The sequence below is a fragment of the Eptesicus fuscus genome, chromosome 13 (genome assembly GCF_027574615.1).
Source record: "Eptesicus fuscus isolate TK198812 chromosome 13, DD_ASM_mEF_20220401, whole genome shotgun sequence".
In the NCBI taxonomy this organism is placed as follows: domain Eukaryota; kingdom Metazoa; phylum Chordata; class Mammalia; order Chiroptera; family Vespertilionidae; genus Eptesicus; species Eptesicus fuscus.
The window spans coordinates 15,122,529-15,140,095 of NC_072485.1; the positions used below are offsets into that span (position 1 = coordinate 15,122,529).

A 17,567-nucleotide genomic window follows, 5' to 3' on the forward strand; every position below is an offset into this window, starting at 1 on the left:
GATGAGGATTAAGAGCGTAAGTTTTGGAGTCAGGTAGACCTGAGTTTCAAACCTGGTCTGCTACTTCAAGACTGTATGACTTGGAACACTTGGTTAAGCCCTTTAAAATGCATTTTGCCAGTCTATCAAATGGAAGTATTAATGCTGACCTCTCAGGGCTGTTGTTGAGGATTAAATGAGATCATCACCTAAGGTACTAGTTAAGCACATCTGGAACAGCATGTAACGGCTGTTACTACTGCCAGTAGTGGTTCCCCTCACAGGGTAGAGGCACCCCATGGGCTGGCAGCAGTTACTATTTGGGACTTTTCTAAAAACTTAAGAAGTCAAGAGGGGTCGTTGGCTTTAGAAAAACAATTGCCTCCAAGCAGCCTGAGTATAATCCCCTTATTCCTTAAGATATTACAGTTCCTATCTCTTCCTTGGCATGAAAACTAGAATATATATTTAAAAGTAGCCCAGAAGACAGTTCCTCTTACTGGAAACAGCAAGTAACAATTTATACTAGGCAAGTAGGAAGAACTACTAATTTCATCTGTTTCACTGTGTCTATGCAGGAGGGAAAGAAGGTAAAAAGCAGAGTATGTGCTGGAAAATTATTCTTATTTACAGGGCAGAGTTAAACCCAGGTTCAAATAATGCAGACAGAATTAAACATGAATATACTGTTCAGCAATACCTCCAATTTTTACTGAGGACAAACATCCCCAACAAGACTCATTGTGATGCTGGTACATCTTCATTCTATGCTCTTCCAAAGCTGAAACGATGTATGTGTCCTATCCCTTCTGAAAGGGGCATGCCACTCTCTGGAATTTAGTTCACTTGGTTGTCTTACACACAGTTCCCTAATGAAGTCAAGAAAAGGTTGCTGTTTGCTTGCTTTTGTTTTGGGCTACTAGAGCCTCCAATAGCTCGCTCCTGACATTTAGTAATCCCGACGAGGCCTAGAAATTGCCCTCCAGGTGTTGCTAAGGATTAACTGTATTACCTGAATCTGATTCCTTGGGCCATGCTACCTGTCCATTCTGAGAATAAGACTTTACCTGGAGAATGCCCTAGAACAGTGGTTCTCAAATTTAGCCTGTATCGGGATCACAAGTAGAGTTTGTTAAAATATGGAATGTTGGGCCTAGGCCTAGAATTTTTGATTCATTATGGGGTGGGGCTCTATACTCCTAACTGTTCTCTTTATGACTGTTATTCTAACATAGTCCCAGGTGATGCTGATGCTCTTGGTTCCAGGACCACACCCTGAGGACCTCTGCCCTCAGTTTTTGTTTTCAGAGTGGTGCTCCTTCTAGTTACCTGAGGTGAGTGTTAGACCTGTGAGAGAACTATAAGAATAAGAGACAATACATACATACCAACAAGTGAATCTAAAAATCAAGTGAATAAAAAATCTGAAGAACAGAATGGACTGGTGAATATAATAGAATCAGGGACATAGAAAGGGAGGGGACAGACAATTATCAGGGGGAAGGGGGTCTGAGGGGCGTGGGAAGAGATTGGACAAAAATCTTACACCTATGGATGAAGACAGTGGCGGGGGGGGAGGGGGTAAGGGCATGGCGTGGGGTGGGGAATCAGGTGGAGGGGACCAATGGGGGGGGGGAAAGAGGAACACCTGTGATAATCTGAACAATAAAGATTTATTTTTAAAAAAAGAATAAGAGACAAGTGAGTAAACAATACCAGGGTAAGGCAAGGGCTGAAAGGAAAGACGGACACATTGTTCTTCCATCAGTTTTTCAAAGGGGCTAATCCTGAGGCTTAACTTGGGGTTAGCTGGAAGAGTGCTGGCAGGTCAGCCTTTTCCCGTTATTTGCATTAGCTCCTGGGAGCACAGAGCCCATTCTATCCAAGCCCCTCAATTTGTGCCAAGGTGGAGTGGAGAGGACAACCATCCTGACCTTTTCCCGAAGGCCGCTCCTCTCAGAACTCAGAGGTTACCCACGTTTCTGGGTGCCTATTTTCAATGCCTTAGAGAACAAGCAGGTACCTTTGCTGTTCTCTTTATGACTGTTCTGTGCGTGATTATGCTGCCCTCTTTTTCACCTACTCTCTTATTTTTAAGGCCAGGTATGAGAGAAAAATTAAGGCCAGAGGGACAGGGAAAGCCTGGCCCTAGCCTGAGCCCTAGCTCTAAAACCCCTTCCTGCGTAATCTAAGCTGTTCGATCTCAGTTTTAGGCTCCATATGGTGGAATAAGGAAGTCTGATGGAAAGATCTATATAATTGTTCTAAAAAAGACTCTCCAATTCTAAAACTCCATGATTCTAAGACTCCACATTTTATTACTAGCACAGAAAGAGAAATGTATGTATCTGAGATGAAGAGAAACAATTAAGAAACTTGAAATTCCACTTGAATTTGTAAGTACCCTTTAAAGTTGCATAATTCAATATAGTAGCTCTAGCCACAGATAGATCATTTTCATTATCTCAAAAATTACAATCTGTCAGCATTGCTTTCAAGGTCTAACCATAAAGGAGTAAGTGGTTCTCTTTTCCACTGAGGCCCATTTCTTTCTTTCTTTCTCCCTCTATTCCTTCACACCCACCAATAACACTGCCTGGAAACCATTGAAATACTTTCCTTAATCTTAACTTTGTTATAATTGTAACAACAGCTATGCACCAGATATATGTAAATTTACAACAAAATTATATTTCTAGAGGAATTTTTTTTTTTTTTTTTGCTAAGGAATGAGTTCCTGAGTATTACATTAGCCTCCAGAAAATTTTAAAATAGTACAGTTCTCATCTGCCTGGAATAGTTTAGCCAGGATTCTGATTGTAAGCCAGGGAATTCTGCCCACAATGTCAGGCACATAGTGAAACTGCAGATCTCAACCTCAGTAGCTTTCCCCTTTACCACCTGGGTTCCTCCCTGTATTTTCAAGGGACCTCTTTCTACACCTTGTGAAGTTCTATGTGCAAGTTCTCCCATTCGTTCTCTAAGCAGTACTGCCAACAGCATGGGTTCTGGGGTCAGACATACCTGAAATTAAGTACGGGTATTGCCATTTACTAGTTGTGCAACTTAGGGTTTAAACTTTAGGAGCGTAAAATTTTCTTACCTATAAATGAGGATAATTAAAAGTATCTAGCTCATGGCTCTGTGGAAGTAATATATTTAAAAGCGCTTAGCAGATAACAAAAGCAAAAAAAGTTAGCTACCATTATGAAAAATCACATGAAATTCAAATTCTTGCCCAAAGAACATAATATTTAGTAAGGGCCAAAAATATCAACTCACAGATTACTTTCTAATGGCAAAGGGAAAAAACACCTTTACAAGGTATCAGGTCATCCTCACCAAGTAAGATAACCTGACACATGCCTTCTGAAGTGATGCGATATGAAATACACTGTTTCACTTATAAGAAGCATTCTTGCACACAATGATTGCCTGAATATAAACAAGCAGTTAGACACAACTTTCAGTGTATTGGAACTATTGGGGAAATAAAGGAACACATTTAATGACAAGGCAAAGGAATCGGAGAAATCCAGAATGTGGGCTGTAATGGCCAGCCTCTAGGTTGGCATGCCATGATATCTGCCCATAGGATTCATACCCTTATATGCGCTCCCATATTGTATTAGTGCTGGTCTCTAGAACCAAGGGAATTTGACAGAAGTAACACTATGTCATTTCCAAGATTAAATTATGAAAAATACTCTAGCTTTCAGCTTGATCTGTGTGTGTGTGTGTGTGTGTGTGTGTGTGTACACGTGTGTGCGTGTGCATGTCTTTCTCTTGGATTGCTTACTGTGGGGCAAGTCAGTTGCCATGTTGTTAGCAACCTTATGGAGACACCACACAGCAGAAAACAGGCCTCCTTCAGCGCCAAGGCCATGCAAGAGGAGAATAGTCTGAAGTACACTGAGGACTCGAGTCCATCCAGAGGCTGAGCAAGCAGCACCAGTACCACAGCCTCATATCCCAAGTGCAAGGGACAATGCCAGGCGCCTGACTAGATTTAAGAAACCTCCAACATCCATGACTTTTCTGCCAGAGGGGCCAACCCAAGCGAGCGTTAGCAGCTGCGTTCCGGGCTGTCGGCCAGGAGAAGGGTTACTTTGAAGCTCCGAGCCCCTCTGCCAACTGTGACTCCTTTGCAGTGACAGAAGCTCTCATCCCCATGTGTCTTCTCAATGAAATTGGCGATGAGACCTTCCAGCACATAAACTAAGTGGACTAGACTTGCAGAATCAACCCCTTCCCCTCTCAATTGTCGTAACAGCTGTAAATGAATGGAATATCAAGGTCTTTTTTTATGCCTCATGCCCAGTTAACACCTCTTGCTTTCTTTGGCCAGGATAAGAGGGGTCAAGTTCTTAATCTCATCATATACACTTTCCTCCCTATCATTGAAGCTTTGTAGTGCTTTAGTGGGGAGGGGACAGGGAAATATGACCTTCACTTCATCAAGTGTTTGTCCAATAGGCGTATCTACGGTGAGCACAGTATTTGTGAAGGGAGGGGAGGACTTTTTGCTTTAAGGGAGCAAAGGGGGTAGGGGGAAGCTGGGCTGCACGTTATAGCAGCAACAGTCACCCAAGCCCCGTGGCTTTGGTTCAAGGACACATGTACACACAACTCATTTAGAAATATGAGTTGGCTGGTCAGCTTGAGCATGTATGTTACTGACAAGGAGAGTACTGGGTTATTTTCTGGGGACTAGCATGTCACTAAAGTAGGCCTTGTGATATAATAAAAAAATTTTTTTAAAGCAAAAACAACAACAAAAACCAAGTGAGTGAATGTTACTGGTGGTGGATCCCCCAGCATCAATCAAACCATCGGAGACTGCAGTACCAGTTGACACCTTGATGCAACCTCATGAGAGACTGAGCCAGGCCCACCCAACTAAACTGCTCTGGATTTCTCATTCTCGAAATTGTGTGGAATAATAAGTGTTTGCTGTTTACAAGCTTCTAATACTGAGGTAATTTGTTACACAGAAATAGATAACTATTATGTTGACTCTTCTCCAAAAAATATCTAGAATTTAGAACTAGTCTCTTTAAAAACTTAATAAATAAGGATTTAAAAAAGTTGCAGGAACTGTTCTATTTTACAAGAGATAAAGAGACCTAACAACCAAATGTAATTGTGAACCTTGATTTAAATCCTGGTTTGAATTTTATTAAGTGTGATAAAGGTTTTGTTGTACAGAAGAATGTTGTATTTTTAGGAGTTTTATGCATAAGTATTTTGGTGAAAGCACTATGTCTTAATTTAATTTCAAATGATTCATAAATAGAGAGCTACTTAAATGAACATGGCAAATGTCAATTACAGATAAAATATAGGTAGTGGGTATATGAGTATTCACTGTACCATCCTATAAACTTCTGTTTATATTTAAGATTTTTCCTAGTTACAATGTTAGAAAATAATGAAATGTCCCCACCCCACAAATTGGAGTTATCTCTAATTGTCATTAGATTAAAAATATTCAGCCCATTGAGAACTAAACCCAGATCTTTACATTGCAGAGTATTGATACTCAGTTTAGAAATTTGCACAATTTCCAAACCCATACATCAGAGGACCATTGTTGAACCAGTGGTTCCACTTAAAAGTCATCCCATCTCTCCAATGTTTGCTGGAGGGTAAAAAATAAAAAGTTGGTACTGATTCCTTTGTTTTCTTTTCCTGTTTTCATTGTATTTTATTTTTCATTAAAAGCCAACATTACTATGTTCAAGAAGAAGTACTAGTAGTTCATTTCAGTATCCAGGGGCAGAGATACAACCATAAGCTCATTTTTTGTAATAACTGAAATGCTGGAGGGAGCACAGTGGGGAAAATTAGCAGGAGGACAAGGATTTCACAACCAGAAGTCCATTGAAAAAGGACCTTTACAAAGAAAAATGAGTCAATTGGCAAATTTAGTAAAAATTTTACTTCTTACTATAATGCTGATATAAAAACATCTGGGTGTAAATTCTCAATTTAAGAAAAATTCAGAGACATTCCCATCATTAACACATATAAAGTATACTCTTAAAACACTGACATAGTTGAAACAATAATTCAGCATTTATTTTTATGTAAAGAACATTTTACATTTTTCAATTGCACTGATGAGTTTTTGTCCTCATGTCATTTCTGATTATGTTGAACAGAATAGACATTTTAAAATTTAGTTTACATTTATTTAGCATAACATATAATTTAAAATATGTTTTACTTCACACCAGTAGAAATTTACATTTAAACTACCCTGATCCATCCATGATCCCAACACATTCCATGAGGGAGCTGTGGCAGGGCAGGGACTCTTCTGCATCAGTAGTGAGAATGGAAATGACAGCCTTTACAAAGGGAAAACGTGGAGCACCCTCCACAACTATATACAGTAATCCCATTTCGCACAAGCACAAGCTTTCATTTTTATTTTTATTTTTTTACTCCAGGATCATTTACAGCAAAAAAGTAAAAACAAAGTAACCAATCATTCATCAGCACGGGACTGGCTGAATAAACCATGGTACTTATGCATAAACAATGAATTACCAAAAAAAAAAAAACTGTAGAGAAGAAAGAAAAATATCTCTATATACTAGTATGAAGTGATCATACAGATATACTGTAATGTAAACAAAATGGGGTAGAAAAAGTATATAGTATATTATTTTTAAGAAAGAGATAAAAATATATATTCATATCTGATTAAATAAAATTGAACTTTTTAAGTTATCAATGGCAAAGGAAAAAAAACACAAGGTTGAGGAGAAAGAAAAAGGAACTAAATTTGTTTGAATATATCTTGTTTTAATAGATTCAAATGGACTATGTAAATATTTATACAATTATAAATTTTATAAAACTATAAAAATTTTATTGCTTTTCATAAGTCTATAAAACCACAATATCATAAACTATAAAACTTAAAATCTTAGTTTTCATTTATACAATAAAGTTTAATAAAACTATAAAAATGAAATTAAAACAAATTAGCCAAAATGACCACATAGAGAAAAAAATATTCCAAATGACTTTCAAAAACAGTAATATGATTATACATGACTGCTGGGATATGCCATAAAGATAATTGCTTAAAAATATAAAACTAGTTTTAGTAATCATATTGGTGGTGGTAGTATTGATACTGTTGCTCTGAAGGTTAAGTAAAACACCTGTTGCCCTAACCGATTTGGCTCAGTGGATAGAGCGTCAGCCTGCAGACCGAAGGGTCCCAGGTTCGATTCCAGTCAAGGGCATGTATCTTGGTTGCGGGCACATCCCCAGTAGGGGGTGTGCAGGAGGCAGCTGATTGATGTTTCTTTCTCTCTCATCTATGTTTCTCTCTCCCTCTTCCTTCCTCTCTGTAAAAAAAATCAATAATATATATTTAAAAAAACACACACATGTAGCCCTGAATCTGAGTTGGAAATCAATTTATATTTAGTTATGATGTTTTTTTATTTTAAATATTTTTATGGCTTTATAGAGAGAAAGGAAGGGAGAGGTGAAGAGAAACATTGATGTAATAGTGAAATATTGATCAGCTGCCTCCTGCAGGCCCCCTACTGAGTATTGAGCTGGAAACCAGGGCATGTGCCCTGACTAGAAATTGAACCCACAACCTTCTGGTGCACAGGACGATGCCTAACCAACTGAGCCATACCAGCCAGGGTAGTTATGACATGTTTTGTATCTAAAGAAGATATATTTTAATGATATCCACTGAAAAGACCTAGAAATGAATAACAACCTAGTAGCAATGAATGCCCCCACTATCCAGAATATAATTAATTACAGGTCTGAGTCAGGAAATACACAAGATGAACCAAGAACATCTTGTCATACTAAAAATCACACTTTTAAACAACCCACATGTCAAAGAGGACATCAAAAGGGAATTTAGAAAGTGTTTTCAACTGAATAAGTTGCAAGGCAGACTAAGTGGCTCTTATAGGTGTAGTCTCTGGTTCATAATCTGTACTTTCTGTATAAAAGCTATTTATTATTATTACCAGCAGTAGTAGCAGTAGTAACAACAGAAGTCAAAATACACATTATCCTGGAAGAGAGATTCTTCCCATAGCAGATGGGAAGTAAAAAATATGAAAGATGCTGTCTGGAAGCCAGCTAGATTCTAATATTAAATTCACTTTAACAAGAAGATTATAATTCTAGGACTGGCCTGAAGCAAGATTAGCTCAGAACATTTTTGGATTTATTCTTGATAGACCCTGAAGACTCTTGAGGTCTACCTAGGAAGAAGTTCGAAGTTTGTCTAGGAGGATTCTGAGGAACCAGGGCTTGGCCTGGTTTGCTCAGCTACTGGAGGTGAAGAGGCTCTAGGAGATTCCTAGGCGCCAAAGCCATGAACCAAGAGCAGACACAACTGAACTTGCTAGTAAGGGTGCTGGGGTGAGAGCCCAACCAGAAGGCATTGGAGGACTAGGAAAGCAGCTGTTTGTTAACAGTTTTCTACTTTCTTTTTGTCAGTTCACTCCTGTTGTGCATGACTACACACACACACACACACACACACACACACACACACACCAACATTGTCCTTTTCAGACTATCCCCCATTATGTGCTACACAAAAAATTATACATGAATGTTCATAGCAGCATTATTTGTAAAAGCCAAAAGGTAAAAATAACCCAAATGTCCCTCAACTGATGAGTAGATAGATACACAAAATAATATTTCATTATATGGTGTATCTATGCATATAATGAATATTATTTGAAAACTAAAAGTAATGAAGTATTGATACTAGCTACATCATGGATGAAAGTTTAAAACATTATGCTAACTGAAAGAAGCCAGTCACGAAAGACCACAGAGTGTATGACTGGATTTATATAAAAAGTCCAGAAGAGGCAGAGCTATAGTGACAGAAAAGAGATCAGTGGCTGCTTGGAGCTGGAGATAAGGGAAGGAGGGACATGAGGAATGAGAGCTAATGGCTAAGGGATTTCTTTTAGGAGGGGTGAAAATGCTTTAAGATTATAGTGATGGCTGCACAATTCTGTGAATGTACTAAGAACCACTCAATTGTGCACTTTAAATAGGTAAAGTCTATGGTATGAACTGTATCTCAATATGGCTGTTTTAGAAAGATAGAATATCATCTGTCTCCTTTTCTAACAAATTACATGATATGGGGAATAAGCATTTTCATTTATAAATGGAAACAGTGCCTATTCCCATCTTTCTACCTCTAGCCGTAAGAGCACATAAATGGTACATGGAAGAAATATTCCAGAAAACTAGTTTCATAATTTGAAGATTACTACATTGATTATTACTGCATAACAAATTACCCCAAAACACAGCAGCTTAAAACAAGTTATTTACTATCTCACAGTTTCTGAGGGTCAGGAACCAGGAAGTGGCTTAAGTCTCTGAGGAAGCTGCAGTCTCTGAAGACTTGGCTGGGGTTGGAAGACCGGTTTCCAAGCTCACTTGCATGGCTGCTGGTTGGAGGCTTCAGTTCCTCCCTTGTAGGCCTCTCCATAGGGCTGTTCAGGACATGGCTTCACCCAGAGCAAGTGCTCAGAGACAGGGAGTGTGAGAACAACTTAAACAGAAGTTTGGTCTTTTATGACCTAATGTCAGAAGTGATACTACCATTTTTGCCATATCCTATTGGTTACATGGATCAACTCTGCTACAACATGGGGAGGGATCAGACCAAGGCGTGTATACCAGGAAGTAGGACTCACTGGGGTCACTGTGGACGCTGGTTATCAAGATGGCATTATGACAATAGACTGACCAAAAATCCCACAGAAGCAAACGTTTGCCTTGCTCTGAAATGATGGAAGGCATCGTTCATCTCCAGCAGTGTGACAGATACACTCTTGAAAATATTTTCAGAGTTGTGATAAAAGGATTTGCAATGATTATTCATACAATTTGCCATTCTCCTTATGACTGAGTTATGGTTAGCATAAAGAAACACAAAATTGTAGAGGTGGGGGCTGGTGGAGGAAGAATGTAAAGGGTTTAAGCAACCACACTCTGCCTTGCCCCCTACCATTGACAGATGAGAAAAGAGTCCTCGTTGCAGAAAGGCCAGGTGACTACCAGGATCATCTAGTGATAGAGCAGGGACTAGAATTCATTCTCTGTGTGTGCTCATTACACCAGGAGCTCTGCATCAGAGAACCAATGGCTCACAATACAGATGACAAGTTAAATGTGTAGAAGCATCCTATATAATGAAAGGCTAATATGCAAATTGTCCCCTCGACCGGGAGTTGGACCATGAGTTCAACCAGGGGGCGGGGCTAGCTGGCCAACTGCCCTCGACCCCTCCCCCTGGCCGGCCCAATGCACCTATCAGGGTCGGCTGGCTGGACCCTACCCGTGCATGACTTCGTGCACTGGGCCTCTAGTTAAATCTATATGCACTATACAGCTGGTCACTCCACAATTGTCACTTCTTTGTGTGTCTTTTTGACACTGCCTATATTACTTCTCAGGCAGCAGTGGACTCTTACTCTCTTTCCACTCCAACTGAGAGATGATCTACTTGGCGAGGGCAAGAAAGGAATCCCTCATTCAGCTTAGCTAATATTTATAGAATATCCATTCTATACCTGACACTGTACATGTAGATTTCAAGAGTAGAAGACAAAGTTCTTTTCACTCAAAAATCAGACAGTCAAGCTGAGAAAACAAGACCTAAACCTGGTACACTAAGAAAATTAGACATCATGTGACAGGGAAGCATAAAGATTTATTTATTTTGAATAATTTAGTTTAATTTTTTAAATTATTATTTTTAATCCTCACCCAAGGATATGTTTTTACTAATTTCAGACAGAGAGGTAAGAAGGGAGAGAGGATAACAGGGAGGGAGAGAGGGTAACAGGGAGGGAGGGAGAGAGGGAGAGACAGAGAGAGAGAGAGCGAGAAACATCAATGTGAGAGAGAAACGATTGGTTGCTTCCCATACATGGGGATTGAACCTGAAACCTAGGTATGTGCCCTGAACAGAAATCAAACCCGCAACCTTTTGGTGAGTGGATGATGCTCCAACCAACTGCATGACCTGGTCAGAGCTTGGATAATTTTATTTAATAAAAATCTTACGGATGAAACCGGTTTGGCTCAGTGGATAGAGCGTCGGCCTTCGGACTCAAGGGTCCCAGGTTCGATTCCAGTCAAGGGCATGTACCTTGGTTGCGGGCACATTCCCAGTAGGGGGTGTGCAAGAGGCAGCTGATCGATGTTTCTCTCTCATCGATGTTTCTAACTCTCTATCCCTCTCTCTTCCTCTCTGTAAAAAATCAATAAAATATATTAAAAAAAATCTTACATAATACAATGTGCCATATACCTTATAATATTAACTCAATCCCCATGAGGTTATTCTCACTTTACAGATGAGGACAGTGAGGCCTAGAGAGCTTAAGGAATTTGCCAAAGTTATCATGCCTCGGAAGAAGCTGGGTCAGATTCAAGCCCAGGAAGAATGGCTCCAGAGCTTGCACTTTTCTTAATCACAATATGAGGCTTCTCAATAATAGTAACAATTATTCTTCTGCTTCCTTCTTATGTGCTTTTTTTCCCCAGAGTTCTGAAGGAAAGTCAGTCATGAAATTCAAAACCTCCTCTGAGAAATCCTATCTGTACTGGGGAAGAGAATAGTGAGCCCAATACAGTACGGATGTCTTAGGACAGCCTGCTAACCCTGTGGAGAGAGGTGAGGAAGGGTGAATAAACATTCACTAGTGAGGTAGTGTTCTCCTGGTGCCAAAATGGAAGATAAAATTGAATCATAACTGCAATTAGCAAATTAGGCTATAGATGGAATGAAGAAATTAAATGGATGTGCTGCTCTGCAAGTGCAAAAATAAATAATTTGGCCCTGTCACAGCCCTCTAGAAGGTGGGGAGGTGTAATATAATCTTCTAAAGCTTTCCTCCCAGAGTCCTGCCATAGGAAAACAGCAGAGCACCCCAGGAACAGATGTATTTGATCATTTTTTAACGAATATGAAAAGTAGTTTGAAAATAATAAAGTGCTATGTAGGCCTAGGATGCCTTTTCCTTAAAGTAACGAATTCCATTTCGGTAAAAATTTGCCAACTTTGCCACCTTATAAAGCAATTGCTGTCTCTTTCCTTCACATCTGAATTTTACAACTTGGAAAATGTTCCTTGCAAGGAGAGAAGGGATCTTGCACGCCGCTGGCAATCTTCTTGTCATAAATTTCTACTTTGTGCTCTTCTAACTACATATCTTGAATCATCCTTGGGTCTGTCAATTAAAACCCCAGAACACATTGTCCAACACTGTAGGAAAGGGCCTCATGTAGAGCCAACTGGCATGTAAGCAAGGCAGCACAATGAATAGCGTTTGGTCAGATTTTTTTCTAAGATAACATGTAGGTACACAGTTGACCCTTGAACAACGCAGAGGTTAGGAATGCTGAGAACACTACAGTTGAAAACCCATCTGTAAATCTGTCTCCCCCAAAACTTAACTACAGTTGTCCCTCAGTATCAGAAGGGGATTGGTTCTAGGGCCCCACAGATACCAAAATCCATGGATGCTCAAGTTCCTTTTATAAAATGGATTTCCAAACTGAGCACTGAAAATACAGACAAGTGGTTGGTTGAATCCACAAATGCGAAACCTGGGGATAGAGGGCGAACTGTATATTTATTGAAAATCCAGGTATAAGTGGACCCATGCAGTTCAAACACATGATTTTCAAGGGTTAACTATAGTTTACTGTAATTTAAAAAAAGGCCTTAAATATTTTTAAAAAGTAACTCTAAAATTCAAAATTTTATTTAAGTCTTATACCAAGAAACTGTATCTAGGCATAGAAGGTTTATAGAATTCCAAAAGAAAGTCTAGTAACTTATTTTTTAAACTGATTTTTTTTCTTTAAATTACAATCAAACTTACCATAACTATCTTAAGAGTCTCAGCATATGAGTGGCCTTTAGGTCATTCAGTTTATTCCAATTACCATATCTGGAAAGTTCACCCTGAACCACCATAGAAAGAGGCATTTTTTCATTCTGTTATGAAAAGATTTGACCACAATCCTCACTAAACTACTCAAGTATAAATGTTCTCCTTGCATTTGAAAGTATGGTAAGCTATCATCTACTTTAGGCTAATATTAAAATTATGATGCTCACATGACAGAGAACAAATGGGATGATGAGGAATTTGTAGCACATAACCGGGGACAGTCTAAGGAGGACAATGTTGTGAATACGCGCCCGTGCGTGTGTGTGTGTGTGTGTGTGTGTGTGTGTGTGTGTGTGTGTGTGTGATGCACAACAGGAGTGAACTGACAAAAAGAAGGTAGAAGCCTGTTAGCAAACAGCTGCTTTCCTAGTCCTCCAATGCCTTCTGGTTGGGCTCTTACCCCAGTACCCTTACCAGCAAGTTCAGTTGTGTCTGCTCCTGGTTCATGGCTTTGGCACCTAGGAACCTCCTAGAGCTTCTTCACCTCCAGTGGCCGAGCAAACCAGGCCCAGTTTGCTCTGTGTCCCAAGCTCTCATTTCCCAGAATCCTCCTAAGTGTACTCTGACCTTCTTCCTAGGGAAGAAGTTGTCAGGGTCTATCAAGAATAAATCCAGGGGAGGGGGGGGCAAGAGCGGGTGGAGGGGGTCAATGAGGGGGAAAGGGGGACATCTGTAATACTTTCAACAATAAAGATAAATTTTAAAAAATTCTCAAAGCTTAAAAAAAAGGATAAATCCAAAATGTTCTGAGCTAATCTTGCTTCAGGCCAGACCTAGAATTATAATCGTCTTGTTAAAGTGAATTTAATGTTGGAATCTAGCTGGCTTCCAGACAGCATCTTTCATATTTTTTACTTCCCATCTGCCATGAGAAGAATCTCTCTTCCAGGATAATTTCAACTTCTGTTGTTACTACTGCTACTATTGTTAGTAACAATAATAAATAGCCTTTAGACATTCAGCACAGATAAAGAACCAAAGACTTCTCTATACGTATAAAACCCGCGTTCTGTCTTACAACCTTATGGGGTAGGTTTTGTTTATTATCGCTGGTTTAAAAACGTACCAAAGATCAGTATTAAGATTCAAACCTGCCAATTTGGCTCTAAAATCCATGCTCTTAGACACTATATCATACACCTTTTGCTCGTGTACTGCAAAGAATATTCCATCAAGACCAAAGACCTGGGTTTCTAGTCCTGTTTCTAATGCTACATTAACTGTGTGACTTAGGGCAAGTCTTTGACTCAGTTTCCACTATATAATGAGACAGGCTCAAGGAGTCACTTTTAGTTACATAATGCTGTAATGATAGAGCAGGTGCTTTGCATGAACAAACTTGACTTCACTGGATGAGTCAGGTCGTTTAAAGCTTGAAAATGAAATATATCTAAGGGAAGGAAAGACACAACTAATAACTAAGCCAATCTTTGGAGCATTTTCAGCTATTTTCTCATTTCACATTCTATAATGCAAGCATTGGATTAATATTTCACAGAGGAAAACACGGTCTCGGAGATTGGTTCCTTTATCTGAGGCCACACAGAAAGTCAGGATGGAGAGCCAGCGTCTGAGTGCAGCCCTGGCCCAAACACGTTCTGCCGGAGAAGGGACCACAGTGCCTCCCCGGCACTGCCTTCTCCTCCCAGCAGCAGTGAGCAGAGCTTTAAGAGGTAATGTATTTGCAGCACCCAGCACAAGGTCTTGCAAACAGCACAGACACAAGAAACTAATTTGGAGGTAAGGATGGAGATGGACGGGTGAATACCAACTTAAAAGTGCTAATAGATTGTAATTTTAAACAAAAGTGGGTACATTTTTTGTATGAGTTCTGTAAGGTGGGCTGAATGCCATGTCAAAACAAGTGAATTTCTGGAGGGAGAGTTTGAATTTATCCCTAAGTAAACAGTGAAGAAATACCACAAGAATGCCAACATGTGTGTCATTTCTGGACCACATACATGAGTTCTTGTGGTATTTTGCTGCATGAAATAACTTCCTAATAATAACTCAGAATTATTTTGCTTAAAGGAATCTCCCTGTTTTCCTAGCCAGAATTTCACAAATAATACCAGTGAAAAAGGAAATTCTCGTTGTATTGGTTGCTTAAAGGAGGGAAGGAAAGTCAGAAACTACTGTGCCAATGGATTAAATTACTATTTTGGTTTGGAAATGAGTCACTTGCTCATTCATTAATTTATCCAACAAATAATAGTTGAAGAGTTTTTGAAAAACATGACTGGGTCTCACTGCAGAATACTGACTTAGGTTTGGAAAACACTGGACTAGATGACCTTTAAGGTTCTTTCCAATCCTGGGATTACTTTACTTGCAAATATTTTGTATACATTCAATACCCAACAGCTTTTTTTTGGGGGGGGGGTGGAAGAGTGAGGGGGCATATACATTAAGCACGAACATTACATAGAGTAAAAGCATTACTTCTATCAGACAGGTAAAGGTTCTGTTCCCCAGCACTATGCACTCATTACAAACCCAGAGAGACTCATAGGAAATAAACTGAAGTTTAAAACATATGACACTTCACCTTAAATAAACTTTTCTCCCTGTGGTTACCCGACACAACCCCATCATATTTCTGAGGCAGGAATAATTAATGGCTCTAATATAAGCACCAATTTTTGAGGAGGCGATGGGGAGACAGCAGTGGGGCAGGTGGGGGCTGCCTGAGTCTGAGAACTTGCTGAGTCCTGAGAATGACCTAAGGATTTTGAAAGTTGAATTGGGATTTAGCTATATTATATGTTTGGCATTGAAAAAAAGTACCATGCTTCCATATAGATTTTATGTTAAAATTAGCACATCATTCATAGAAATAGCAGATATACCCTCACTTTAAATAAAGTGAGGGTATATTTACATAAAAGGATTCATAGATTAGGAGAAAATTATTACAGGATTTCTTTGACCATAAAATTCCTGAGTCAAAATGCCATTTTAAAATTAACAAATAAGTTAATGATTGACTATCCATTCAATTTCTACACATTATGAATGACTTTCTTAAAACATCCATTGAAATAGTATTCAGCCTCCACAGGTAAAATGGCATTGCAATAGATACTTAGCTTGTTTTTCAACTTTAAACTACACTAAAAAATAATTAATTTAACAAAAAATGCATAAAAGGAATCCACATTCCATTTTTTAATGATATTAATCTTATTTTAGATCTAAAATGGGTTAAAATTTGCCTTATACCCATGCACAGGCATCATCTTATGATAAAGAACCAGGCAAAGGTTTGTGCATAACTAAAGAACTCATGTTTTAGTATTTTGATTTCTCCTTATTTTTATAAATGAACTTTAACAATATGTGGAACTTGCATTTTTGTGTATTATGTGAGGAGATCCACTTCTGAATCAGTTTTAAAACAACTGAGCCTATATACCCGCTCTAAAATGCTTTATGATTCACAAATAACCTCAGAACAGAAGTCATAGTTTCTATTATTAAACAGAGAATTCTGGTGCTGCTAACAGACAAACAAACAACATAAAGTGTAACACATACAAAATGTATAATACAAAGCTTTTGCTTACTTGGTACTAGGCCGTTTTTGTAGGGCTTTATCCAGGATAAGAGATGGTGCGCTCCTCCTTCTTTCTGCTAGGGTTTTCATTTTCTGTTGAGGAAAAAGAATCAAAATGAAGACCATGTGGCTTGTAAAGAAAGTAAATGCCAATTTTCAATTGAATTCAGCAAGTTTTATATTGCCTGTCTTTGTCTATGAAGAAGTTCACAATCTCATTTTGAAGATAAAATAGTAACATCTAAACTAGGATAGATACTAAGTGTCAAAAGTAGTATAGAAAGTAAATTTTTAAAAATTCTTATCAAGGATATATTTAGAAAGAGGAATGGAGAGAAGGAAGGAAGGAAGGAAGGAAGGAAGGTAGGAAAAGAGAGAGAGAGAGAGAGAGAGAGAGAGAGAGAGAGAGAGAGAGAGAGAGAGAGAGAGAGAAACATTGATGTGAGAGACACATTGATTAGTTGCCTCCTGTATGTGCCTAACTGGGGATTAAACCCCCAACCTAGGTATGTGCCCTGAGTGGGAATTGAATCTGCAACCTTTTTGGTGTATCAGGAGACACTCCAACCAACTGAGCCACCCGGCCAGGGAGAAAGTATTTTCTATGGTTTGAGAATAAGGTCAAATGCTGACCAGAGTATTTGAGAAAAAAGTTATAACCATTACCATCTTTTACAGCTAACATACATGTTGCTTATTACATGGATAATCAGGTACTCTGTTTCAGAGGATCTTAAAATTTTGGCAAATGAGGTTTTATTTAGCTTAATATCTATATAATTACTCTCTAAATTCAATCTTATATATTTAACTAGAGGCCTGATGCACGAAATTCATGCACGGGTAGGGTCCCTAGGCCTGGCCGGCAATCAGGGCCAGCAGGGGTCTTCCTTCCCTGAGCTGCTGGCCGGGGCCTTCCTTCATTCTGACCCCCTTGTGGTCAGCGCATGTCATAGCGAGTGGTCAAACTCCTGGTTGGTCAAACTCCCCGGGGGACAATTGCATATTAGCCTTTTATCATATAGGATACC

General features: G+C 39.1%; 1 protein-coding gene and 1 long non-coding RNA gene across 2 annotated transcripts in view; one reads left to right on the forward strand and one right to left on the reverse strand.

Annotated features, from left to right (window-relative positions):
• ARHGAP20 (Rho GTPase activating protein 20) overlaps positions 1-17,567 on the reverse strand; it is an 89,140-nt gene that overhangs the window by 54,636 nt on the left and 16,937 nt on the right. Inside the window, exon 2 of the mRNA XM_054725359.1 lies at positions 16,547-16,629. Coding sequence (XP_054581334.1) covers positions 16,547-16,629 — 83 coding nt within the window. The remainder of the gene's footprint in view (positions 1-16,546; positions 16,630-17,567) is intronic.
• Positions 1,227-4,981, forward strand: LOC129151238 (uncharacterized). Its single transcript, XR_008557969.1, has 3 exons — positions 1,227-1,313; positions 2,305-2,375; positions 4,743-4,981. It is a non-coding gene; the product is annotated as an uncharacterized LOC129151238 (long non-coding RNA).